A 27,273-nucleotide genomic window follows, 5' to 3' on the forward strand; every position below is an offset into this window, starting at 1 on the left:
TCAGCCTCGCCTCTCTAACTCTAACTGCTGAACCTGAGCTGTCCGTCTGATATACTAATTTTTAATCATGTCCACTCTGCTCACTACCAGGTTGACATCTTCATCTCCACCTCCCGTCTTTTTGTCACTCATACATCATAGCAGGTTTCATTATCATCTTGTAAACCTTCTCTTTACTCTTGAGGTTATTCTTCTGTCACAAATGATCCCTACGACAATCTCCTCCCTGCCTAACCCCTTTTTCGCCTCTCTTGTGCACTGCCTGTTGCTTCGCATGGTTGACCCCAGGCATTTAAACTCATCTACCCTCACTATCTCTGCTCTTTGCTGTTTCACTGTTACACCTGTTTCCCTCTCATTCATACACATTGTGAGAAAGTATTAAAGCAGGTGGCATGTTTCAGTTCCCCTATGATATGCAGAGATAAGGAGTAGGTTGTAAAGAAGAATAGAAAGCAGGAAACTACAAAGGAACAGTTGGGGAGTGTACCTTTCTTTGTGAACGTTAGGGGGTGTGGCCTTGAATGTCCTTGATAAGGAAACAACGTATTCTTTGTATGACTCGGTTTGCTGACTGTAGTGGGCGTAGGGTGGGCTCACCTGTAACCCCCGTGTCTAATCATGTGATTTAAAGGTTGCAAGATGCTTGTGGGACTACTAGATAAATATAGGGCAAGTCCCTTAAGGGAGCGCCCAGAGCCTTTATAATGAACAGATTGAGGAATTGCTCCTCAGATCCACTTGGTGCTTGCTGTGGCTGCATGTAGTGTGATCTCCCAACACGCATTGGTAATAAAGCTTTGATGAACGAAAACTTCAGCCTCATCTGACTCTTCTTCTCCAGCTGGGATATCAAACAGATCGGTGAGGTCGAGAAGTGAACCTGAACATGTATTCTGTTGTTTCAGTACTTTCTCTAGTCCCACAAAGTCCGTGCATTTCCTGACCTTCTCCATCAGCACTGAAAGCAAACAGATTCGTAGCGCTCTTTCTCAGCATGAAGCCACACTCCTGCTCACTAATCGCCTCTTTCCCATTTCTTCATGTATGCCTCACGAGCATTATCCCTCTGTATTTACTCCAACCCTGATAAATAAGTCCAAACAACATTAATAAAAAGCTGCTTTTTATTCAGCTGGTGCAACATAATAATAAGACACCGATGCATTCATACACAAGTATAATGCCAATCTGAGTGATGGATGAAGCGACGTTCAAAAATAGTGACACTGCTTAGAGTTCAGCAGTGGAGTTCAGTTGTTATGAGACTGAAGAGCATTACAGATCGGTTAAATCATAAGAAAGCACACAGTGACTGTATTAACTGTAATGAGATTAAAGCAGTCAATATTTTAAATGTAAACCTCCGTGTCTAACGCATTTGTAGCTTTCATTGCATTGTAGATGCCACTTACACCAGAAATGAGTCGTTATCAAATAGAAAAAAAAAAGAATAAATCACACAGTGTTAAGCAGACATGTATTTCTGTCATGTTTGCCACCTGGCCATTAGTTTGTGGCAAGAACAGTTTATACAGGCAGTTATCTTCAGACAGTAAGAACTACAGTAACATATATTTGATAAATAGTAAAGACAGTAGATTGTGATCAATGATACGATCCTTAGACAGCTTGACAGAGAACCTGAAGAAGTTGTATTGTAGTCATTCAGTAACCCAGAGATGTGCAAACTGTGCCCGAAAGGTTTCGGACGTCCGTGGAGAGAACCTGAGAAAGTCAGAGATCGAGTCTGTGTGTGTCTGTGTCTGTGTGCTAAAAGCACTACCTGTTACGAAACCCAAAAACAAAAACCAGTGTTACAAAGTTACTGTTCTGCAAGAACTACTAAATACAAAAATACAACTCTGGAAAAACTTGCTTTTACCTCGCGGGTCAAAACTTAACTTGGATAGAACGGCACGCCAAGGTAAAATAAAGCAGAAACTGTACACAAAATATTGTGCATCACATCGTCATCAAAACTACTGGAAAATCCGTAGTAGTTCTCAACACATGGTAAAAGAAATCCATCGGAACAACCCACCCCACGCAAATAAAACAGAAAACAAAGAAACACCTCTTGCCATGCAACATTCTGCAGACCCTCGCTACTCTACGTCTATCCGTTTTAACGACATGTCTATGTGCTGACAAACGCACATATCAAAAGGTTTCTATTGTTACAGCTTGTACTTTAGAACTAGCACAATTTACTGTACAGTACCAATGCTTTTCCTTTATACATTCCTTACAACGTCAAACTATTCTTACACGGACTCTACAATCCTTTAACGAGTTGGCATCACTGGTGTAAGAACACTGTATACCCCAGCATTAAAAAAAATTTAAAAAAAAATCAAGTTACAAGTATATAAGACTCGTCAATAAAATTAAAATTAAATACAGAATATTAGTGACACAAAAGTGTGCCAAAAATTCTACCATGTTGAATGAATAGTGCTTGTGGGTCTCTCTTTGACACTTCCTGCAGATCTGTCTGTGCATTACGGTATGATTTGGAAAGAAATAATTGGATTTCACAATAATTATAAAACAAAGAGTTCACGATGGTACAGCTAAAAGTCATTAAAAAGTCAAAGTCTATGTAAGTGGTAGGAACAACTCCAAGATGTCTCATTGTCTCAGCACCGATATCAGCCCCGTTACGAGTTCCTCAATGTGTGCAGAAACCATTAGAATCCCGCTACTGGTCTGCAGTTACTCTACACTTCCACAAGGTGGCACCATTATTATAGGTAAAACTGGAATGATAATGGACATGGCAGTGGGTGGCTGGTTTGTGATGCCTAACAATGTCTGAGTACATGAGCGTGCTTATGTCAGCGGCAGTGGGGACAATAAATGTGCGTGTGAAACGTTCGTCTTCTCACTGCACACACCAGCAGTAAGCAAGCTATTTATAAAAACAAACAAACAAGACAACAAAAATAAAGAGGCAGGTGAGATCCATCCAGGCTCTGGTCTGGTCCTCTATCTCTCTCTCCTGCAGTCCAGAGTCTTTTTTTTTTTTTTCCATTGATAAGGATAAACACTGGGCATAAGGAGGTTTCCGCTCTTCGGACTCTACAGTCTCAACTCCAAATCCATATGAGGATTGGGTCACTTTGCATTGTTACACAACATTTCACATCCTGAAAGCAGCATTTACAATCCATCAGTTCGTGGAAGGATGACAGCTTGTGTGTGCAGGGTTCTGGGGGGCATTTGGTGCCATCCGTTTGACGCCATCTTCACCCGCTCCCTGCTCCCCAGAGCGTTTTATACGCCCCAGGGGGAAAGTATTTGCCCACTGCAGTCTGTTTTAGGCTTCGTTTTATATGTAACGTAAAACCAACATTAATGATGCTTTTTTTGACACTGATTATCAGAAAAAAAGCCATAAAGACAGAACATTTAACGAAGCTACCTATTAAGGAGTGCGAATGTTACCGCTCTAAACCATGTCACACTTTGCATCAGCTCATACAACTCATTGCTTATCAGGTTTCTGGTATCAAGGGTCTCTACCTTTCAAAATAAAGTATCTCCAGGTGACTGCTGTTGTGATTTGGCCTTTATCTTTCCGGAATAAATAAAACTGAATTGAACTAATGTGGCTGAGCGCTGCTGATGGAGACCCAGATGTGCTGTTGTTTAGTTAAGATCACGTCTGCAGGGCCCAACAGCTGGAAAATCTCATTACTTGTCAGCCTGTATTTGGCACTTAGGGCAAACATTAAAACACAGCTCGGCAATCGCCCTCAATTAAAGCTTTCTGACCAATAACTAAGTGCTATAGGTTGGTGGTGACGCATCTTTGCAGGAGGCCACTGAGGCCTTGAGGAGAGAGATCAATGAAGCAAAGGATAGATTTTGAAATTCACAATGTAAACCTCATCACAGTGTGGCGTCATCATGATGGAGAAAAGCTGCAGTACTCAAACACTGATGCCTTTTCTGGACTCTTAAATATTTTCTTGAGATGGTGAGCTCTCCTGTAACCAGCTGTTTTGTTTTTACTTGATTTGAGTGGATTTGTTGAAAGGGAAACCTTTTTTTGGTAATCAGTGCCAAAAAAAACTTTAATGTACTTTGATTTAACGCTGAAATAAAACATGACAAACTTTTTAGGAACGGTACGGTAAATACTACTTATAGCCAGGGGAACGTGGGGGGGGGGGGGGGGTTAAAGGGGAAAAAAAGAGGACTTTCAGGCACTCCTCTCCTCCATCGTGGACTTGTTGCTGGGGATGGGCTGGGCTGCGTACACACTTCTGCTGTGGCTGTCCACGCTTTGAAAGTAGGGGTGACTCAGCGCAGTGAAGGCCGATATTCTCCTGGACGGGTTGAAGGTGAAGAATTGCTGCGGGGAGGGAGAGGAAAAGAAGATAATGAGAGACCACCAAGTATAGATGCTTGTTTACATTTCTAGGTTGAATAAAATATTGCGTGCAGCTCGGTTCCCACGCTGTTTTTAAAATCAAAATCGATGCTCCAAAATGCAATAATCCTGATGAATGATCGATTAAATTTGTGCTTTTATAAACAAGCCGAACTACAAGTTGGGTATAAATCTGCTCGATGGTGAAGTAAGCGCTTTGCTTCATGCATTTATTTTCCACACATGAGGATTTCAGGCTCCATGTTCAGAAAAAACAAGGAGTTAGAAGATATAAAATGTATATTAAAATAAAAAACAATAAAATGGTACAAGGTCGTCAAGGTTACTGACAGAAGTTGTTTTGTTAGCTTAGCTCCTCGTAGCGCTTTGGCACATAAATAAATGTGCACGATGCCATAAAGGTGACAGTGATGCGCAAGTGACAGCTTTAAAAACATTTTCCATGCAATCTTTTGGGGACACACATGAGAGTTACACTACAAACCATTAACAAGGCCCGTCCCTGCTCGTCCATGTCTGGAACTAGGTCTTCTATTGGTTTCGGGGGCCGGGGTGTGAAGGCACTCTGTGGCAGGGCTACTTCCTGGGGCCAGTCTTCTGCCGAGGGTACCCCAACAACACTGTGGAATCATACAGATCATCAGTGTCTTCATCATCGGCAATGGGAAGCATTCACCACTTAATTCCAGTTCAGAGCATTTTTAAGGATTATCCATGAGTGTTGGTAAAGACTGGGGGGGCACGAATACATGCACCCCAGAAAAGCAGTGTGGGTTCATCTGATGGGTTTTTCATTAATTAGAAAAACAGTAGATGAGTGCATGTTCTGCCCTTAATGTTTAGGCAAAGGTTTGACTGAATCTTCCAAAATTCCACTGAGTTGAAAGAAAATATAACCGAGCCTGAGGAGAAATGGAAAACAAGAGTAGTCATTACTTACTCAAAAATCTTTCCAAGCTGATCAACATCCGAGTTTCCTCTAAACAGCGGCCTAGAAAACAGAAATTATAAAAAGGGTTAGTTTAGTTTCTACATATTATGTTGCAAAAACAAAACAAAACCTGGAAATGCAGAAAAAGTAAAATGTAAAGATTCGGTTCTCTCTTTTGTAACCTGCTTTAGATAGGAGTCATTTTCCCATGGTACGCTGTAAGACCAACAGCCCTGACATATAAGCTTTTGGCTCGAGGAATGTGGGACTCCGATGTGAACGTTTTGAAGTAGCCACATGCTCGCAGCTCCATCCCAGGAAACAGGGATTGTGGAGCAGTGTTGGTGGTGCTGCTGAGGATGGGGAGGGAAGGAAACGGGGGATGAAAGGAGGGAGGAGAGCGGCAGCAGGGCTGCTGGTGGTTCCTGTGGCTTTGGGCAGTCTTCGGGTGCCCGTGCTTGGCATGGGATCAGCACAGATTCCAGTAGTCATCATCAGCACAAGCCTGGCAGTCGCCACACGGGACAGAAAAAGCCTTTTTATCCCGTGTGTGTGTGTGTGTGTGTGTGTGTGAGAGAGAGAGAGTGCGAATGTCTGCTTTTGCTCTTGCTGACCGAAAGCGTGGAGGAAATTGGGAGGAAAAGGCGTTTGAAAGAAAAGTTGGATTATCCTAACAGAGAAAGAGGTATAGGAGCTGGAGCTTCCTGTCAAAGTTCCTCTGAGGGGAAATAAGGAGGTCCTGTTGTCACAAGAGGGGACTTGTTTAACATTGCACACACCACCACTTTTAGGCTAAACGAGATTAATATTTCTAAGTGTTCCTCACAAAACGAACACACAAGGCTCAGAAGGGGAAACAGCTCTCTCTCTGTTTCTTTTTTAAAAATACATTCCACTTCTTTACTGTGTTTGCTCACCAGCAGATGTCAATGTAGTGCCAGGGTATCATCATATAGATGTGCCTTTATGCATGCCTGTCTGCATTTTGTATCCAGGCCTTAGTACACCTCAAGTGCACCCCACTTAACTGAACTCAACAGAGACTGGTTTAGCCACCATGTGCTCCTTGTGCTTTCCCACTTGCAGGAAGCTTTGCATAGCTTACACCCACACTTTCCTACAGTGGAGACACTGGGGATATTAGTCACACAAAAGGTGTTTGGAACATTTTTACTGTGACAGCAGACTCCCTGTCACAGGCTTAAGTTTGGAAGTGGAATTAAGATCTTAGTTTCTTTCCAGTGTTCAGAAATGGTGTCCTTGAGTAACGGATGTCTCAAAAATGATTGCATATGCAGGTCTTTTAGGGCAAGGCACCGCACTGAGAACTTTGAAAGGCATGTAAGATCAGACCAAACCAGTTTCTGACTGTTGCAAACGAAAAAAAGAGAAAAAAAAAAATCACCTACAGCAAAGTTATCATGCCAAAACAAGTAGGGCTGATAATTCCGAGAGGTCCATTTTTAAACCTGGAGTGGTTTGTTGGTTTGTTGAAGGGGGATAACTGGATTCACACAGAGCTGGCCGCTGGCATGCACACACAGTCAGCAGCTGAGTGCGAGTGCTCGCGCCCTGGCATCGTTTCCCCACCCTGAGATTTGCACGTACAAATCCCAATGCCCATGCACAACGCCACACAAGTGGCTGCAGTGAAAAGGCCGAGACCGAGTTGGGACAGGCAGCTGAGTCACGCATCCTTTAGTGCCAGCACGGCGTCGTCCCACATTCCTTTGAGAGAACCTCTGGAATGCGCGTGTGAATTCGCATGTTTGCACGTGAGCGTCTCGAACTATCTAAGTGGGAGCTGGAAAGAAATGAGGTGTGTGTGTTGGACTGCGGACTTTTCACGCAGGCTATCCCGCGCTGTACTGCATGCATGCGTGCATGCAAGGGTGTGCTTTTGAGAATTTATCAATCGAGTTCCAAACTGTGAGAAAGTCAACACGGATGTGGGGCCTCTCCCGGGCCATTAACGAACCGCGTTCAACCTTTTTGGTTAGGGGAATGTCAACAAGCACAAGCTCTCTCCAAAATTCATTCGAACTGTGACTCACCCAACACCATCCCAGCCATGCAGATGCAGACTTGTATAATATTTGCTCAAATTCCTTTGAGAGCAACTATTCTCACTACAGTACATAGTCATTAAAAAGACTTTTAATGACCATGTACTCTAATAGCATGTTTGGTGGTGAAAGTGAAGAAGAATGTGCTTATGAGTCATGAAACCTTTGAAGTCTCATGACTCAAAGAAAGACTTCACATGTTTCTGGCCTGAGACGTGACGTGGTTCGTCAAAAATGGGGGTCATGGCTGCTCGTGGGGGGTTTTAGGCTTACTTTCAAAATTACATCTAACCTATGAACTGACTGTTTCTTCTTCACTCAGCCTTTTTCACTCTGTGCTTATAAACTACTCTGCATTTAAATCATTAGTTATGAATCTCTGGTGTTCTTCCACAGGGCATCTTAACCAGTCGAGTCAGATGGCTGGCCCTCTCTGAGACAGTTTGTGTTGGAGGTTTCTTCCTGTTAAAAGGGAGTTTTTCCTTGCCACTTTCTCTAGGTGCTTGCTCATAGAGGTTGATTGTTGGGGTTTTCCTCTGATATTGCAAAGTGAAGATGCTACAATAATGCAAAGTCCAACCCGACATCTTGCAAACCAAACAAAATCAAAGTAAGCGACAGAAAACAGGAGACCAATTATTTTTCCTTTGTTTTCTATCATATATGTACAGACGGTTTAGTCCTGCAGTGTAGATGCTCACAGTGGTGAGTATAAACCAAAAGATCAGGGTTAACAGCTCAAAATGCTTCAGCTAATCTTTTTTACTACTCTTGATTCTAGGATGTCAGAGCTCTTTATGTCGTCACAACTCTGGTTCTGAGCAGTCGCTTTACCTGACCAACTATCTGTTTCCGAGGGGGCACCCAATCAGAAGAAAGCTGACTTAAAGGATGATGGACGAATGAAGGGGGCTCCAACAAGTTCTAGTATAAGACAAATTTGACTTTCAATCATGCAAAGATTTTCTCTAGTGGAGCAAGGAATAAAAATGTTTAGCTAGCAATGAGCATAACAGATCTCCTTTAAAAGTGGTAAACAATTATTCTGAAAAACAGCTTAATTGTGAGCATAGAGGTCTGCTTTTGTGCCCGTGAGCTGTCAGCATTTCTAATCTCAATTTCAATATAACTGCAAAACTAACAAACACTGCTTTCTCTCAATATCTTGCTTTCTTTCTCTTCTCCCAGGTGCCCTTTAATCTCTGACAGGTGGCCTTTTAAAAGCCATCTTAATCACCCGCTGAGACTGAGCAGAGAAGTGCGTGTTCGTGTGCGTTTGTGGCCATCAAAGAGCTTTGCCTTACCTTCTACCTTAAAGCAAAGTTGGGCAGATGCCAGATTTTGAAAATGAACTACACAAACCAACACACTTCAAAGTTTATTGTGTCAGGGTGCGAGGAGATGTACTGCATTCAACTGCTCACTCTGATCAGGGCTGCAGGCAGAACCAGTCTGTGCTTTTAAATGAGCACCATATAACACAAGGACAGACCTTTTGTACACAGATTAAGCACACATTGTTTCTACTATTTGACTTAAAAATGTTTGATTACAGATCAAGATCAGTTTTTTCACGACTGTAAAAGACGCATTGATGGGAAATAAACTTTGCTTTGTTCTCTTCATTTAAAGCCTGACCTTCAATAAAAAATTCCAGCTTGACCTTGCCACAAGTATGGAAAGTACCATACATCACTGACATTGAATGAAGTAGTTACGAGCATGACTGTGAATACATTACCTCTAAAACTTATTCGAAATTCACCCATAAACCGCTGAAAATATTTGAAATGCGGTGCACAGACACAATTTCTGAACGCCAATGACGAGGATAACGTTTTATACCTGGCGCCACAAACTGAAAACCTGTAAATGCTTCACCTGCTTTGCATAATTCGGAGTTTGAAATAATCCTGCTTATTTTTGGACCGCGGCCCCCTTTAATTCATCACCGGTCTCCGTTCCCCCCACCCTTCAAGGCCGACTATGAGAAACTTTTGACAGCAGAGGGGGACTTCTGTGACCACAGCTGTGTCATTCAGATGACCATACAAGGGATCTCTGCTCTCACCGAAACCTCTGCATACGCTGACCTCATGAAACTTTGGCCATGTTTCACGATTACACATCATTATGAAAGTGCACATATGGCGTGTGTATGTGTTTTGTTTTTTGATAAATATATGAACAACAGGAAAATAAGGAAACTTGAAACAGTTTGAAAGATGTCAAATGACGTGGGAACGTAAGTTCGAAGAGAAGCTATACTGTGAAGTGGTCTCGATTTAAATGTTGCAAACTAAGAGAATGAAACCTTAATCCTAATTATAAAACTAAGTATCAAAGCAGTCTCTCACAGTCCCAAAAGACCCATCTTTTTGTCCTATGCGTGAAAACTTGTAAAGCATCATTAAAATACGGTCACCTGCCAAGATTTAAATAGCCGGCAAACAAATTGAGCTTGATCAAACAACTCTTAGATCAAGTTTCATCACGGCACCATTTGTCAACAAGATACTCCGAAAGTGCCTCTGCGTGTTTTTGTGCAGCACGACTAGATGTTAGCCTTGGGTAACCTTTTGATAGAGGAACCTATACATTCCCATCAGGTCCCAAGTACAGAGCGTGGGTTGCTGTGTGCGGCCTTGCATGCTGGGGTAAGGAGTCGTTTGGGGAAGGAAGCAGGGCTGCTTCTCTTGGCACTTAGCCCTACCTCAGAAAGACTGTTATTATCTACTGTAGAACACACCACAGCCTGGCGCGGCCTCTCTACTCTCAATTAAAGCATACATTTTATACATACTATAGCACCTTAAAAACATTAAATCAACGTCGTCTTAATTTGACGAGGATAAAACTGCATCTTTTTGCCCCCGTCTTTTCTTTCTTCCAAAAGACCAAAAACAGGCAGTTGTAACTCTTTTTTTTTTTGGGTGAAAACTGTCCGTTATTAGCTTGGCTCGCCAGCATGAAGTTCGTTAGACCACAAACTGACAAATACCTACACCAAGTAGAAGTAGAAGTAGAATCTAGACTTGCATGCTGCAACCACAGCAGACAGCAGTGTTACTGTAATGGCTTGATAAGCCAACCGAAATGTGATTCCTCGCTGCTCATAACGCATCTGACAGGTGTCATTTGAGGAAAAGATGACTACAGTAAGAAACTCCCAAATAACCGATTGTGACGAGTGATTTCAGTTCGTGTTTTTCAAGTTAAATTAGAGCAATGATACAAAGGACGCCCGTGGCCCTCTTCGTCGAGCTGCTCCTTTGTGAGCGATCGTAAATACAACAGTCAAAGAAAACTTAAAGCTTTTTCATCTGTTTACATGGGAACATTTTTATGAGTATTGACACAAGGGGTAAAAATCAAACTTGGGTCACAGATAATAACTGGATTTTTGAATTTATTTTTTTTAAACCGTAAATGTGGTCAACCCACCAGTAAAGAAGACGTTTTGATGTCTTATACTGCCCCAAAAATGTGTCTATTATATTATTTAATTCTTACTATTACTGCAACTTATATGATAAAATGAACAGTCAGATAATTTATGAGGGGGGCTACAGAGACTTTTTTTTTTTGCCTCCGTGACTCAGTTATCAGATTTTATTGCAAACAAGTATGAAGGAGTATTTAATATTAATGACACAATGACTTTGTTCCAGTCCCCCATATCACTTCTCATGTCTGTAACCTCCCCAAGTGATTCGGTTAAAGTGCTGTGCTCACTGAGGAATGTCATCATTACTCAATCATTACTTAACAACACAGTAAAGGGACTTTGGTGGGTATTTTCCCTTCCACACTGCTTTGGTGTAACCCAAATAAGAGAAATTACAATAGCTATCAAGAGTTTGTTGGAACAGAAATAAAACTTCATCAGTCTTGGGTTGGACACCCTTTTCCCTTCAGAAATGCCTTAATTGCTTGTGGCACAGATTCAACAAGTGGCTCTAAAAATTCCTCAGAGTTTTTGCTCCACGTTGACATTACGGAGTCATTCAGTTGGTGCAGATTTGTCGGCTGCACACCCACGAGGTTAATCTTCCGCTGCACCACATGCCAAAATGCTGCATTGGATTGATATCTGGTGTCTATGGAGGCCATTTGAGTACAGTGAAATCATTGTTATGACGATATGAGCTTTGTAACATAGCACTTTATCTGCCATCAGAAGATGGGTACTCTGTGGTCTGTGGTCATAATATTCAGGTAGGCTGTGGCATTTCAACCATACTTATTTGGCATTGAGCATAATTTTAAATGGCACAAAAATATCCCACACACCATCACACCATAACCAGCAGACTAAACCTTTGATACTAGGCAGGATGGATTTATGCTTTCATGTTCACCCCAAATTATGATGCTAACATCCGAATGCTGCAGCAGAAATAGAGACTCATCAGATCGAGCAACATTTTTCCAATTATCTGTGGTTTAAACTTGGTGAACTTGTGTAAACTATAGCCTCAGTTTCCTTTTTTTTGGCTGAATAGGTGGTCTTCTGTTATTAAAGCTCATCTGCTTTCAGATTGGACATGTTGATCGGTCGTCTTGACCATGTCAACACGTCTAAAAGCACCGATTCCCTGCTATGTGATCGGCTAATTCGTATAAACAAGAAATTAAGCAGGTATACCCAATATAGTGGCTAGAAGTCTCTATACCATGCAACGTCACATCTTGGCAACAGGAAAGCGGGTCATCTATAAGGTCTACATGGCCTTAAGCACAGCCCCGAATCCCAAATTGTCTCTTATATAACCGTTAGCCTAAGTGTGTATATCACAGATAAAAACTTACAGTGCATTGAATAAGGTGTTGCACAGATGTGTGTGCAAATAGGTGATGTGGTTAGTAAGACCCAGCAAAGTGCTATTAAAAAAAGATACCAGTGAAAACAATCAAGACAACATGACGCTCACAAAGAGTCTGAATTTGAAGACCAAAGTCTAACATGTGTTTAGACTTTACCGCCAAGGTGCGTCAACACTAAACCTCTGAATGAAATGTGATCGTGTGACTCGGGAAGCATTTGTGAAAACTTCGACAGAATCCTTCCACATTATGTTTATTGTATGGTACACTGCTCAACAGTAAAAGTACCAGAATCAACATTAGTGGAAGAAACAAAGGAATACGAGAAATGCTTAGAGACTTTAACTGAAGTTCAAAGTCAGTCCAGATTTAAACAAGTATAAAGCCCAGATAGCTTTGCCCATCGGCCTCACCTTCTCCTGAACATCTCAGCGAAGATACAGCCGACACTCCACAGGTCCACCGGTGTAGCGTAACTTGACTGGAGCAGCACTTCTGGGGCTCTGTACCACAGCGTCACCACCTGTAACACAGCAGAAAACCCGTCAGGTTTTACTGCACAAAATACACACACAGACACACAAGTCACTAATGCACAGGGTTAATGCTTCTCTGCCCCCATCTTGAGCTTACGTAAGACATGAAATCATATCTGGCAGGACAGGCTTCCCTGTTCCCATTCTGGTGTACCCACTTCACACAATCTTTCCACATCAATCCACCGGGGAAACTCAGAACTGTACTTTTATTTACAATTGCAGCGTGAACGTCAGTACAGAGGAGCACCTATTACAAAGACGCACAATACATGTCTCAAACCTGGCAGACAACATGTGCATGGGAAATGAAAAGGGGGTGATTAACTGATATCAACCGCCCCGCTCTACCCCTCCTTCCTGTCAAAATAGAGAGAGAGGAAAAAAAGAACACTTCCTGTCTTTTATCAGACTACCCTACATCCACCTGAAGCATCAACAGCAGCCATTTTGTGCTACTTCAAACTAAGCATGTTTTCCAAATTTGTCCCTGTAACTCTCCCTGGGACCTCGCAGTTTGTGTGTGTGGAGCCATGAGCCTGCAGGAAAGCAGCAGCATTGTTAACAGCTACAGTAGGGAAAGCCTCCAGACAAAACTCAGTGACCCCTAGTAAGAGAGTGGACGGGTTCCAGGTGCTTTCCTAAACTCCAGATTTTTCCTACAGCTTTTGGCTGCAGTTCCCCCTCCAGGCACTGCAGGCTGCTTATCTGGATCTTCAAGTCAGGGACGAATGTATGTAAGCAAAGAGGATGCACTGTCACGTAGATATATTTATAGACTTGGCTGGCTCTGCACAAGTATGAAGGAACAATCATTGGATTCTCCCCCTTTTCTTATAAGATCTTATTCAGTCTTAAAATATGCTTGAATAGGTAATTTGAGAGGAATGATCTTCAAAAGAAGTACGCAGTTAAATATAAACTATTAGTGAATGAACTGGGTCATTGTTTATGTGACCGGCACAAGTTGCTTGTGTGTTTCTGACTTGCAGGATTGTGGTGAAAGGAAACTCATGTTGGGTCTGATGCTCCACACTTTGCTTTCAGTATTTTTCAAAAACCTCTGAAACTGCTCTAAAACTTTCAGACACTCACAGCAACCAGGTGACACTTTCACAGACTCTGATTTGGATGATGAGGGTTTATTACTGGAAAGCTAATGAAATCCTCATAAGTCCCAGGTGGGCTTTCAGTTGATTGCCAACTAGCCTAAATTACATCCAAAAACTCCACAAAACATGCTACAAGTAATCAGACAGTATTAGTTTAAAGTACTGCAGTGACTAAAGGGTTTATGGTTGCTGGGCTGGTGTCTATTTGCATAGATCTTTACCTGCACAGAAAAGAAGGATTGTGGAAATGTAATCAAAGCACGTTCAAGATTAAAAATGCATGCATTATAAGCAGCAACAGTGGCTGCAGAGGACAGTTTTCATTGTTTTCAAGCACTCTGTTTCACTTCAATATTTAAACTTCTTTCTCTGTTATGTCTTCTCCACAGCAGGGAGGGCCGGGGGTGGTAGCTAAAGGGACCAACAATAGCACAAACACAAACAAACACAGGTAGCCCAGATTACAGTTTGCTCTACATATGTGACAATGCCATCGGGTGCACATACACAACTACGAAGATAAGGGTGTGCAAAGGTCTGCAGAACACATGTGTAGGGGTTTCCTTGTGCAGTGCTGCGTCAGGAGTCACAGGTAGTGTACAACTGGATTTAAATACATTACTGGCAGCCTAAATAAATATTCTAGGCCAATCAATTACCAGGTCATCCGGCCATGGAATAGGAATTCCACGGAAATCACTTTATATATGACAGTGGCACGAGAAGTTGTCCTGGATATGTGAGGTGAACTGAGCAAGTGAGCAAATCTCCAAGCCGACAAGTGAGATTGATAAGAGGAATAAAAACCTGAGCCGCATTTTTTCTAAAGTGAATGAGACTATTAATAGAGCCGGGGGCCGCATTTTGCAGATGTGTGATACTTTCTCATCTCTACTTCCTGCTTCAGTGGAAATAGGGCGGAAGTTGAGGCTAGTTGGCTGAGATCCGTCGGGCGAGTCACGTGACCAGAAATGAGACACGCATCTGCCAAGTGAGCACACTAAGTGTTAGGGTCATTGACGAATTTTAGAACAGTGAAACCTCAAAGAAAATCATGAATGGAAGTCGCACAGCTTCCCATAGAGCCGGGCTACATACTTTCATTTTAATCAAGGACAGGACTCAACACAGCATTGCTACATTTTTGTTGGAATTTTTTAATTTTTTAAAAGAGATTTTAAGTTTGCAGCAAAGTACTGAGCTCAATCTTCAGTTACAGCATATCTGCATCTGGCGCCTATGGAGATATTGCCATGAGACGTTTAAATGCAGGTCGCCATTTTTAAACATGGATAGATGCTTAACCGACAAATGGCCCGCTCCACGTCTTCCTCTTACGCTTGCAGTTGCAGGCTAAAATGCATGTGACCTCAGTCTATTGCATGGATTTGTCACCCTGCAAAGTCAAAAGTCAGGACTCCAATATACACGTATGCACGCACGCACACATGCACACAAACTCACACTCTCACAAAGCCTTCTAGGAAGAACCACAGACCTAGAGCTCGGGGTATATCCGCCTCAGTGAAATGCAGTTATTCGAAAACCCAGCCACAACTGCAGATTAAGGCATATACATAACACATGCATGCACTTGCAGACACACCGGAAGATAGCTGTATTAAGCTTTATTTCAAATATGAAATTACACCCCAGCCACTTGCAAAATACTAAACCATTTTTGTAGCCGTGTATTTATGGCCTTGCATGCCTGCACCGAAGGATAAGCCAGCATTTACTCTAGATTTGTGTTTTTTGTCAATGGTCATCATAAAGGAAACTAAAACCAAAAGCAGATGATTTTTCAGTACTTTCCAATTTCCCTTACTCCATCTTTGACACTTAAATTTATTCCTGCTCAAGACATAAAAAAGTCACATATTTAAAAACATATTTATAGATCATTTTCATCCATATTCTTTGCACTAGATAGTGTTTAGAGCACCAGCTCCCTTTTCTCCATACATCCTCCCTCATCTCTATAAAAAAAAAGCCTATTTCTCTGTTTCTGTAAGTCTATAAAACACACGTGTCTAAAATGCAGTACAGCCCAGACTTAAGTTGGAGAACCTACTGTGTGCATGAGTGGGTTTAGATCACACACAGTTTGACACTATGCATGGAATGCTCAAGCCTGTTGCATCCAACCCCTTGAAAGAAATAAAAAACAACAACTCATCCCTACAATGCTTTGAGACGAGGCCTAAACACACAACCAAATAACTGTTTTCACAGAGATGATTATAACAACATGTGTCTGCTACAAAATGAAAAAAGGACATTCCACACTTGTAATGTTCCCTTTTGCCCCCCCCCCCCCCCCGCAATCTTCTTCCGACCACGTTTGCATTCCTCCTTCCTTAGTCTCGCTTTCTCACCCTTCTTATTCTCTGTTCTGCTTCACAAATACCCTCATTATACACTCCTGCTCTCCTTTTTCTGCACGGGCTACATGAACACACACAAACTCATGCACGCAGTATAACGAAAAGTCAAAAAAAATGGGTCCGTCGTTTTGCATTTTCAATCTGCCTGCGTCCATCTGAAACCCTTCTTCGCCTATGGCACGGAAACAGAAAACCCAGGAGGTGGTCAGATAAAGCCAAATGAGAAAAAAGACAGAGCAAGCTAAGAGCAACACAGCGAGAGAGAGAGATGTAGTGAGTGCACGAGGCTGACTCCAGATTAAAGGACAACATTCTCGGAATTCCTTTCTGCTGAGACCATCGTCCTCAGCCCTGCCTGCTGCTCTTTCCTCCCGGCTCCTCATCAGGGAGGAAATGGCTTCTCCTACCCCCGAGGACCTCCAGACCTCCTAGGTCAGACCTCCAAGCCTGTCCGCCTTGCAACATCCGTTCCAGTGCTGCCAGTGCATGCTGCATGTACGGGGGGGCTTGTATGACAATAAGGTGCATGCACGTGAGCAAGGGTGGGGTTGGAAGTAGGGGCATTTGGTTTGAGCTATGTGTGAGTATTTGCATGCGACTTAGAGAGCACCTGCTTTAGCTTGGATGAGTATGCTTCAGTGCCAAGAACCTTCTTGTGCTAGAGTGTGTAACTGCAAATGCATGCAAGTCATCTGCAGCATGTGTTTGATGTTTAAGGGATAAGTCAGTTTATTACAGCCTGGGCTTTATTTTTCCCAGATTAGTGCATCTTTGTTGTCAGTGATTAGCCCGTGTGTTTACCAGTTAACTGAAGCAACATTTCGAAATGGCAACTTTCCATCGAATCAGAAATATATAACATCCGAGTAACAATTATGAACAATGAACTCTGGGACAGGCCATCACCCCCCACGCCATCACGGTGCCGAAAATTCAATCGAGGTAGCTTTCAAAATAAGGTCAAAGTGACTTTTTGGTAAACAACAGCAACTCTTATCTGAAGTAAATCTACTGCAGAATGGCTTGAAATTGGGTGCGGGGCAATCTCAATCTTAATCCAAAAAGAGATGCGGTGAAATGCCCTCATGGAAGCTGCTCATACCACACGTCACAATATCGCTGAGCTGAAGGATGTCTTTAAAAGTATGTTCCAAAAGTCCGCCAGAATATTGTGCAGGGTCTGCACTTTTGTTAAACACGTGTGAAACCTACGCTCGCCTCTTTGCCAATGTCGTTAGAATCACAAATATTGGCTGCGGTTGCACAAAGTAACAAAATAAGCCATAAACACTATAGCTCGGCTAGAAAAACAGGACCTACACTGTAATAACCAGAGTCAGTCATTCTTTTAGGTGAGCAGAACGTTTTTTTGAACTATTGGAGACCACATGCTTCATTCCTCATCCCATTCTTCTTCAAATCTCCAGACGTCTTCCTGTCAGTCAGCGTGACCTGATGTCATAAGGGGCTGCAGCGCCAGAGGCGAGGAGGCTGATGGCGCTTGGCTCGGGGCCCATGTTTACATTCCCTGTCACTGAGGAAGCCTAGGATGAAAGAGCACCACTGCACAGTGATACACGCCCTCCACACACACACACACACACACGTAATCGAAAAGAGCAGGATTGTCGAAAGTCGATATTTTCAGTTGCTGAATCAACCGGAATAGAGTGGAGTGCACTTAGGTTTGAGCACATTCCTGAAAACAATCCACAACAAGTTGAAGTCTTCCTAAGAGAACCTCAGAGGAAAACGTATAAAGACTCCGGTGTATGTGGGCTGGCCAACATTTGGGTGAAGCAGAGCGGATGTCATAATAATAAGCATTAAACAGCATTGTGTCTCCAGAGAAACGTCAGCAGTCAGCCATCTTGTAAACACCATTATTTCATTCCTCCTTCACTTTTCCTCTCGCTCCCTTTTTTTTGTTCTGCAAAAAAAAGAAAAAAAATTCACAGCCTCCGATAATCACTCTGCCCAGACCAGGAAAGAAAATAAAGGAGAAAATTAAAAAGAAAAATGAGGTGGGGGGGAGAAAAGGTTCATGGAGACAGAGACGCCTGTGGGATGGACTGAGAGAGCGCGAGAGAACTACAGGGGCACAAAAAAGAAAAGTGCAAGAGCAGCACACAAACTGTATACAGTAAAACGAGGGGCAGTGAGACTGCTGCCAAAGTATGCACAGCGTACAGGAATGCAGCACGGGGCCCTCGGCACACAAAACAAAGACAGCACAGTCAGTGGCTCTCTCTCCCCAGTGCTACCACATCCGCACATCATTAACTGGAAAATTCCTGATATATGCTGTAATCCCCCCCCCTCCTATTCCTCTTGCTGCTGCTGGTACAGACTAGGCTTTAAAATCCAGGTGACTGGTGCATGTGCACATGTGATTCACACGCACCAGTCAGTAGCCTCCTTTTCCGCACCTGCTGGGTTGCCAAGACATCGGCAACAATTAATACAGCAATGTGCAGAAGTACGAAAGTGTGTGTGTGTGTGTGTGTGTGTGTGTGTGTGTGTGTGTGTGGGGGGGGGGGGGGTGGGGGTGGAATCTCTAATCATATATGTATGTGTGTGTCAGTGTGTGTGTGTGAAACCCTGCGAGTGTTTGCTTATGTCAAACTGAGGCCAACCCCTTTGCTCCAGCCGGCTGCAGTCAAAGCATAGAGGATGACTTTTCCTTTTTTCCCATGTGGAGCCGTTTGAGGAGATATCTAAACATTCCCACATTCAGTGCTGCACGTGCTCTCCTGCGTGCACTGCGAGGACTTTTTCCCCTCCCTCCCTCGCCCAGCCTGCTTGCCTCTGTCTCTCTCTCTCTCTCTCATTTCTTGCCTGTCCAGAGCAGAAACACATTGTTTGGCATGAGGACAAATTCACAGACATGACGATCCGCTTCATACTTTGTCATCGCCGAGTTATTTCATTTTCGCCCGAATGTTTCTGAGCTCTGCTGCATTAAACAGTGGCGGTGCACAGCTGATGTCTGACATAGTTGGACGATTGCATCGGCCCCTACAGCATGTTTTGGAAAGAGGCTTTTTTTTTGTTGTTTTTTTAAACATTGCATTTGGTTTAAGGGGGGGGGGGGGGGGGGGGGGGGCACGACACACCTTATTTGCATGATCATCACTATCTTCTAAGAACATCATGACACTTTTTCCCGCCAACAGATTTTAACTGATATTTGTAGTCAAACGAGCGTGCAGAGGTGGGAGACACTTTCATAGTGAAAATGCAAATGCAGACTGAATACAGTCAGACTGCTCTTGAAAGTCTTGTAGAGTTAAAAGCACGTCTGCCGTTTGAGCATGGGCAGGAAATCTGGTTTCAATTTGTTTAATGTCGTCTGAGATACGGGTGTCTAATTCTGGTACGGGTAGTGGGAGGGCTGCGAGAGGGAACCGGGGGGAAGAAGTGGGAAAACACCTTTGATCAGGTAACAGTTACAGTCCCCTGCATGTCACCAACCAACATTTTACGGGAAGTGGTGGCTGTCGACGTGCAGATTGTTTGAGACGAGTCTATTCAAAATTATGCAAATCAGAAAAGCAGCAATGAGTAAAAAAAAAACAAAAAAACAGTGTTTGTATTCAAAACAAGTAAGCCTCAGTTTAGCCAGGACATAAAATTCCCTTCGGCTCCCATGTCTCTCAACACACTGATGTAAGATAAGATCAGAGGCAAGACAAAAAACATTTTCACCACTAATAAGCTTATCTTGTCATTCCCAGTAAATGATGGCTGCGCGCTCCATGTCTTTTCAGTTAAAGCTAGAAAAACACAAGAGTTCAACAGACACCGCTCACATCAAAGTCTGCTGGCATTCCCCTTCAGTTTTCCAAATTCAATTTGAGTGGCAACGACATGCGCGTGACAGACATAAGAGCGGAACGCAATGGGCATCATGGGATCATCCTGTCGAGCCTTGTATGACGATGATTATCAATGTGTGGATGGCAACAATGGAAAGACCCCTATGGTCAGGTTACAGGAAGTTATTTATTGGAAGCTTCACCTAACTTGACCTGCATGAGTCACATGAAGCTGAGGGGATTCCCTTATCTTACCGTTAGGAATTTTCTTAAAAACACTGAGCTGGATTTCTCCTCAAGCTCAAGGTTTAACATGAACTGATATGTTTCATGCATTACGTATATGGTCAATAGGGATTAGCTGACCTTTTCATTAATTAAATAAAACATTCATTAATGCACAGGAGTGAAGAGAGAGAGATGAGTTCCTCAACGTGCATCCATTTCCATCATTCCAGTTATGCAGAGTTGCTGATTTGTTACAGAGCCCTGAGCTGGATAAGCAGGAGAGGATCGATTAATGCTCAGATGATGGAGGCAGATTTAAAGGACTTTTCTGCTAGAATGGCTTCATTTCCCAGAACTTTAGTGGGAGTGTTAACGAAAAGTGTAAGAGTTTAGTGTAGGAGATGAAGTTATACCAACATCCTGTTGATCCTAAGTGGGCAGAGCAGATGCTGTGGTGTGTTTGAAGGGAAAAAGAGATTCACTCAGATGCATAATCAACAATAACCAGCCCCAAAAATCCACCGTGCATTAGTTATTTCCTAAACATTCAAAATTCATCCACCCACAGCTATTACAAGACACCATAAAGTGTGTTTTCATTGTTACTAGGCTACCTGTTGCCTTTTTTGGTAGTTATTTTAATGGTTAGAGTTCATATCCTGTGAGACTGAAATGGAAAATTCTCCATAATAAAACTCTTGAAATGACAGGAAAAAAAGATCTCTGCCTTTATTAAAATAGATCAGAGTCTTACTAACATCCAGCAGTTATGGTGCTCTCTACCAAATAATCTACACGTTACAAACTGTGTCTGTCAACTAAAGGCATGCGTGCTCTTGTTTGTGTGCTCCGATGTTTATGGCCTAGTGTTGGTGCTGACATGTGGAAACTGTCTGATGTGCAGACTCTTGTGTGCAGAGAAAGCCTCTTTAAGCTGTATTTGTTCAGAGAAACACTTTGCACGTCTGTTTCAAAACACTGCTGTGACTCATGAAATACATAGTTTGTATTTCATGATATTTTATGTGAATCTGTTGCATGTGCTTTTCGTTGCAACTGCCTCTCGAGATTTATTTATATTTACCTACTTGAAGTTATAACCTTCGCCAAGGAGATTATGTTTAGCATTTGCATGATTTCCCGTCTGTTAACATAATAGGTCGAAAGGTTTTGAATGAATCCTGATAAAACTTTGTAGCGGGTGTCGAGTGGGGTCATGCTAACAATCCATTAAAATGTGGCCTACATCCAGCGAAGGTCTTCCACGCCAACTTCATGATTTGTTACAAAAATTGGCGAAAAGACTTAGATGTGATGTGTATTGTCAAACTGTAGAAAGTACTGTGCAAAGATCTAAAATATGTCACAACAATTAATACATGTCACATGTGATATTTAAAACGGTTTCTCATGGGCTCTGCAACATGAAGGACGTGATACCGGTATGTGGGGTGTCACATTTGACGTTTCACCTCATTTTTACATTTCACGTCCCTTTCTTTCAAGTTGACCTTAAAATCTGCTATATCTGTAAAGTTATGACAAGAGAAAGAGCTAGTTAAACGTACTGCAGCATAATATAAGATCATAAGATCAAGTTATTCATGCCCAGTTACAAATAAATACCAATCATCTACTACCTACTCCTACAAAATGTTTGTGTATTAAAAGTAAATGTGTTATGCCATGTGTTGGCACTCTTTTAGTGCTTTTTGGTGAATTTATTATAGATTCTTCTTTATGTTTTCTGTTCACTCACTGTACTGGTGATGCAAATGATTCCTAGAAGGTTCACTGACACGCGTCACCTGCAGGGTTTAGGACGCTGTCACACTGGAAGCCGGTCAGGCCTTTAAGAACTCGAGTATTCATTTTAGATGTTGAATGAAATGAACGTTGTGCACATTTATGACAGATTCTCTGAGAGTGTATTGCATGTTTGTAACATCTATAAAGTAGAATATAGTATAAATTTCTACTTTTGACAGCTCAACTGAACTCTGAGTGGAATGAATTTTAAGAATGTCACAGTTTTTACATTTACAGCCACTCCCTGTTTAACGTGGTTTCTCTTTTTCTCTAAACCCACTGGCCCGAAGAAGGGCCGACACTGAGAACTCACAAATTACTGCATCTCTGCAAAGACTATGTGCAAAGTCTTTTAGTTTTACAAATTAAACAACAGTCATCCCAAAGCATTTCATATTCTGAGATAAAGATCCTACCAGTGATTTAAACGTCTTGATGCATTCTCAATCATCCAGGTAAGTAATTCTCCAAAAGTTGATTCTGTTCATCTGGATGTAGCATTTTCCTGCAGCTTTTATAAGACTGGGGAAACGTGCAGTCAGCTGAGACTGAAGAAGTCACTTGGATGACTGACGAAACGTTTCTCCCACGGAAAACGCTACATCCAGATGAACAGAATCAACTTTTGGAGAACCCTACCAGTGTTGTCATCCTGCTAACAAACCCAGCGTTTACTAAGTCCATTAATAATCTCATTACATGTTTTCTGTCACTTTATGCATTTAAGATGCAAGAAAAAGTTGTGCTACTCTGTGAGTTGGTTTGTTTTGTATTAAAATGATGTGACACTTCTTCCCATTTCCAAAAAGATTTTGCTTCAAGTGCTTTGGCAGAAGGAGGATCTTAAAGAGCCCTCTGCACTCTTTCCTGTTATGTCAGATTAACCCATCAGCTTTTCCCATCTGCCTGTCACTCAAGGCAGTACAATGAGGCTGTAGCCAAACTAGGGTCATAAAAAAAACCCATCAACAAAGCAATGGTCCCTCAGGGACTGCCGGGGGGCACCCTAATCTGGACCCCCACACAAACCCTTTGGGTGGTCTCCCTCCCCTCTCCCTCTTTTTACTCTCCACCTCCTTTCTACGAGAAGCCGATTTGGTTGGGTTGGGGGGCAATCACTCATATTCATTCATGCATGCACCCGGACTCCATGACCCATTTTTAATGCACGTGTATTAGCAAGCCACCATGTTGCTATGTGAGGCAGCAAATTCATCACAAAAAGAGAAGTTCAGGCAATGCTGGTAAATCATCAGCAGAAAGTACAGCAGTGCTACTTTCAGTTAGCAACACTGGGGGGGGAAAAAAACCAAAAAAAAAAACCATAAGAGTGAGTGAGGGACTCTTTGACAACTTCATGCAAATGTTCATTTCAGTCATCTTGTCATTCTAGAAGTGCTAAATGAATCACTTTGAAAGTGAGAGAGAACCTCATTCGCTTAAGCAACAGCAGTTCTCTAAAGCCCATCTGTCTACCAGTAACGGTGGCATTAGGTGACTAAATATGTAACTGTTGGTCTGTTGGGCAAAGGGGAAGATCCTCTTAAACACTGTGTGTGTGTTGCATACAGTGTAGATTGTGCGCTTTATTATTAGCAAGAGGAAACAATGAATGGATGAATGGAGATTGTGTATGTGTGCGCGTTTGTTTGTGTGTGTGTTGGGCTGATAGGGGGATTCCAGATGCAGGAACATTCATCTGGAACCGAAGACCCCGTCCTCGCAGCTCCACACCAGCGCGTGCATGTGCTGAGACACACACACACACACCCCATCTCGTTTTGTGGCCCAATCTAACCGAGGAAGGAAATGAGTGCTCGAGTGTGACTGCAAACAGATTAACATGTTATGTGCTGCTCTGTGTGTGTGCGCGAGTAGTTTCGGGGACTTCATAACTGCTGCTCATATGTGAAGGTGAATCCCCTAGCAAGTATTCTTTCCTCGACAAAAATGCCCCCATCTAGTCATAAAAAAAGAAAAGAAACTATCACACCTACTTGAGACAAATCCTCAGTACAACCACATACACACTAAATATTGTGTAACACTATGCAAATTCTATGGTTAATCATGTCTTCATCTACTATGAATAATCATCAGTCAGGATGATAGATAACTGAGGAAATACTTATCTTAATCTAAAAAACGTACCCTGTATGATAATACTGAGAAATTATATGTTTATGGCGTGGCCTACGATCATTACTCAAACTGAATTTCTTTCCTCTTAAAGACTAACCCAGTTAAAAGCAGCTATCAGGTGTAACCTTTGGAACCGTAACTCATCTGTACTTTCCAATAACTGCTGCCTTAATAATGAAAGTGCAAGTTCACATCAGTGTTTCCAAGACAAAGACTTTACCTGCCAATCTGCCCACTTATGTGAATGCCTCCCAGGGTATTTGTTGAGTAATCTTAGCATTTAATTTAATTATTAACTTAAAATTGAACAACAATGCCATCCACAGTGGATCTACCAACAGACACGCCCTCCATTCTTATTTATTAAAGTCGCCACCAACACGTAGCTGACCAGAGCACATTTTATACTCTTCTATTAGGAGCAAGTCCAAGCTCATGTACATGCCTGACATTATTGCCAACAGAGTGTGAAACTGATGACTGAAAATATCACATCTGGACTTTAAGAAGACAACGTACACAAAGGTCACTGGGGCATGCATGCTGGGATGGTCAGCTTACTTGACATTTTTAATGGGTTTGGGGTTTTTCTTGAATCTGGAGATTTGTTTCATTAAACTGCCTTTAAAACCACCAGAAATGGTATTTCTCCATAAAATTGCCTACAGAGCACCAGAAGTTGTTACTGTGCAGTAGATGTAAGCATGTCGGCTTTGGCTGTTACACAGAGAAGAGCACCAATGACAATGCCACAGACGAGCAGAATCAAAGCTTGTCCTCTATCAGCTCAGCTTTCTCGACATTTATGTCACCTGCACCCAGGTGAATTATGGTGGATGCAGAAAAGTACAACACCAGCCTATCCAGGTGCATGCACTTTTTCCTTCTGACATATTTCTGCCAAAAGAAAAAATAAATTAGGTTTTTGCCCCACTCACATGAGCCTTCAACAAGCCTTAACATAAGGTAATGACACTATCCCAATGGACTCAAAAAGTCCAGACACATTAATGATGAAATTTCCTAAAAGGCGGGCAGATCAGAAAAGCTTTGAATAAAAGTTTTTTTTAAAAAGGAAAAAGAAACCCAAAGTACTGAGCTACTGTTGCTGCCTACCTTGATCTTGAAAGTCTCATCTCTCCTCATTTTAAACTCTTCCAAAGACTCTTTTCAGTCCCTCTCTATATATATTATCTGGTCATCAGAGCCCAGAGCTCAGCAGTTAGGCATCAAAGTCCCGACAGCGGGACGGGAGGGGTGTCTGTCTCTCCTTGCCTGTTCCATCCCTGTCTGCGACAGCCACTGAGGGATTCCTGAGGCAGGCCACGGGGCCCCTTGGCTCTCAATTTACACAGAGAAATCCTATCATTTGGCGCTGTTCTGCCGAGCTACCCGTTGATGCCCTGTAAGTGCCCGCTACAACACATTAGACGCTTTTCATCCAACTCTCAGGGGATGGGAGGGAAGTTCAAGGCAGTGTGTCTTGTGTTGGGCTTTGGGGTCAGGAGTGGGATCCACCAAAAAGCCTTGAAGACAACGTCGGCATGAGTTTGAAGTATCCACACACACATTTTATGAAGATCCTACTACAAAGTGCATGTTCGAGGATGGTTGGTACAAATAAATAAAAGACAACACACACACTAAGTGAAACCCTGTAGAAAAGAAAAGAAAAAGGTTTCGAGTCAGTTTTTGAATGTAGTTACAGCTGTAACTGACTTCAGGTCAGCAGGCAGGTTGTTTCCAAACAGCATCACAGTAACTGACAGAACCTCATGAAACTTAGGATCTAATTCTGGAAACAGTTAAAAGACCTGCACCTAATGACCTAAGAGGTCTGACTGGGTTATAGGCACTAAACCAGTCAAAGGATTTTAAAGGTAATTCTCTGTTAAACTGGGAACCAATGAAATGCCTTCAGTACTGGAATAATATGTTCAAGTTTGCATGTACATGTAAGGACTGTAGCTGGTGCAGTGAGCTTAAGTCATTCTACTGATGATTCTAATAGTCAGTATTAAATAAATAAAGACTTACAACAGTCTAACCTGCTAGATATGAATGCATGGATCAATTACTCAAAGTCAGTTTGAGAGAAGGATTTTCAATTTTGTTTTTATCAATTTAGGTGGATGTAAACAGTCCTCGTGACTTTATCAACATGACTGAGATGACTGTCCAAAATAATGCCAATGTTTTAACCTACTGACTGTGTTTGAGAAAAAGTGGTGATAAATATGAACAGATTTTCTCTCCTATTTTTAGAACAACAAATATTTCCATCTCGTTTCTGTTCAATTCAGAAACGTTTCTGACTTCCAGCAAATAATGTCATCAACGGATCTTATTCATTTGTGATCGCTATAGCAGTATAACAGTTCACCTTTCTGTGTTTCGGCGATTTTTTTTTTTTTGTGCAATTTTGAATGCTTTGAGTTTTTTTACACTGTCAATCTCGTGCGAAGTCTCCTGTCCAGTACAGAATATGTTCACCTTGTCAAATTTACATAGATCTTCGATCGCTAACAGTGTTACTCAGAAGTGCTGTACTGTAAGTCTTCTCCCCAACAAACACAACACTGTCGACGAAGCATTTTGCACTGTCAAAGGCACCGAAAGGCAGAGGAAGATGCTAACCATCGCACAAAAAGTTGGACTTCTGGACACAATCAGATAAGTCAAACTTTACTCAACTCATTCTTCTTGCTTCCTCTACTTCTGTACCATTGATTCATTAATATTGGATTCTCTGGCAGCTGCTCTATTCCCATGTTCTGGACCTGAAAACAGGGTTTGATCTTTGGTTTCATTCTATAATATAATTCTATAATATAATACTATTTTCAGAACGTAACTCCCGCGAAAAACGAGGGAACGCTGTACCAAGCAGGAGCATGTGAAGGTTAAAGAGCGATGGACCAAAGAAGGACCCTTGAGGAACTCCCAATGGAATTTTCATTGTGCAGATCTAAAACTGCTAATTGAAACATGAAAACTTGTATCCATTAGGTATGA

The 27,273-nt window shown here is 42.2% G+C and overlaps 1 protein-coding gene across 1 annotated transcript in view; it reads right to left on the reverse strand.

The window, feature by feature from the left end:
• Window positions 1–1,109: 1,109 nt before the first annotated feature.
• Window positions 1,110–27,273, reverse strand: part of cdk6 (cyclin dependent kinase 6) — a 38,775-nt gene continuing 12,611 nt past the window's right edge. Inside the window, exons 5-8 of the mRNA XM_026155989.2 lie at window positions 12,640–12,749; window positions 5,343–5,393; window positions 4,887–5,022; window positions 1,110–4,363 (exon numbers count right to left, since the gene is read on the reverse strand). Coding sequence (XP_026011774.1) covers window positions 4,211–4,363; window positions 4,887–5,022; window positions 5,343–5,393; window positions 12,640–12,749 — 450 coding nt within the window. The 3' untranslated portion in view covers window positions 1,110–4,210. The remainder of the gene's footprint in view (window positions 4,364–4,886; window positions 5,023–5,342; window positions 5,394–12,639; window positions 12,750–27,273) is intronic.

Source organism: Astatotilapia calliptera, chromosome 22 (genome assembly GCF_964374335.1).
Source record: "Astatotilapia calliptera chromosome 22, fAstCal68.1, whole genome shotgun sequence".
NCBI classification, from domain to species: domain Eukaryota; kingdom Metazoa; phylum Chordata; class Actinopteri; order Cichliformes; family Cichlidae; genus Astatotilapia; species Astatotilapia calliptera.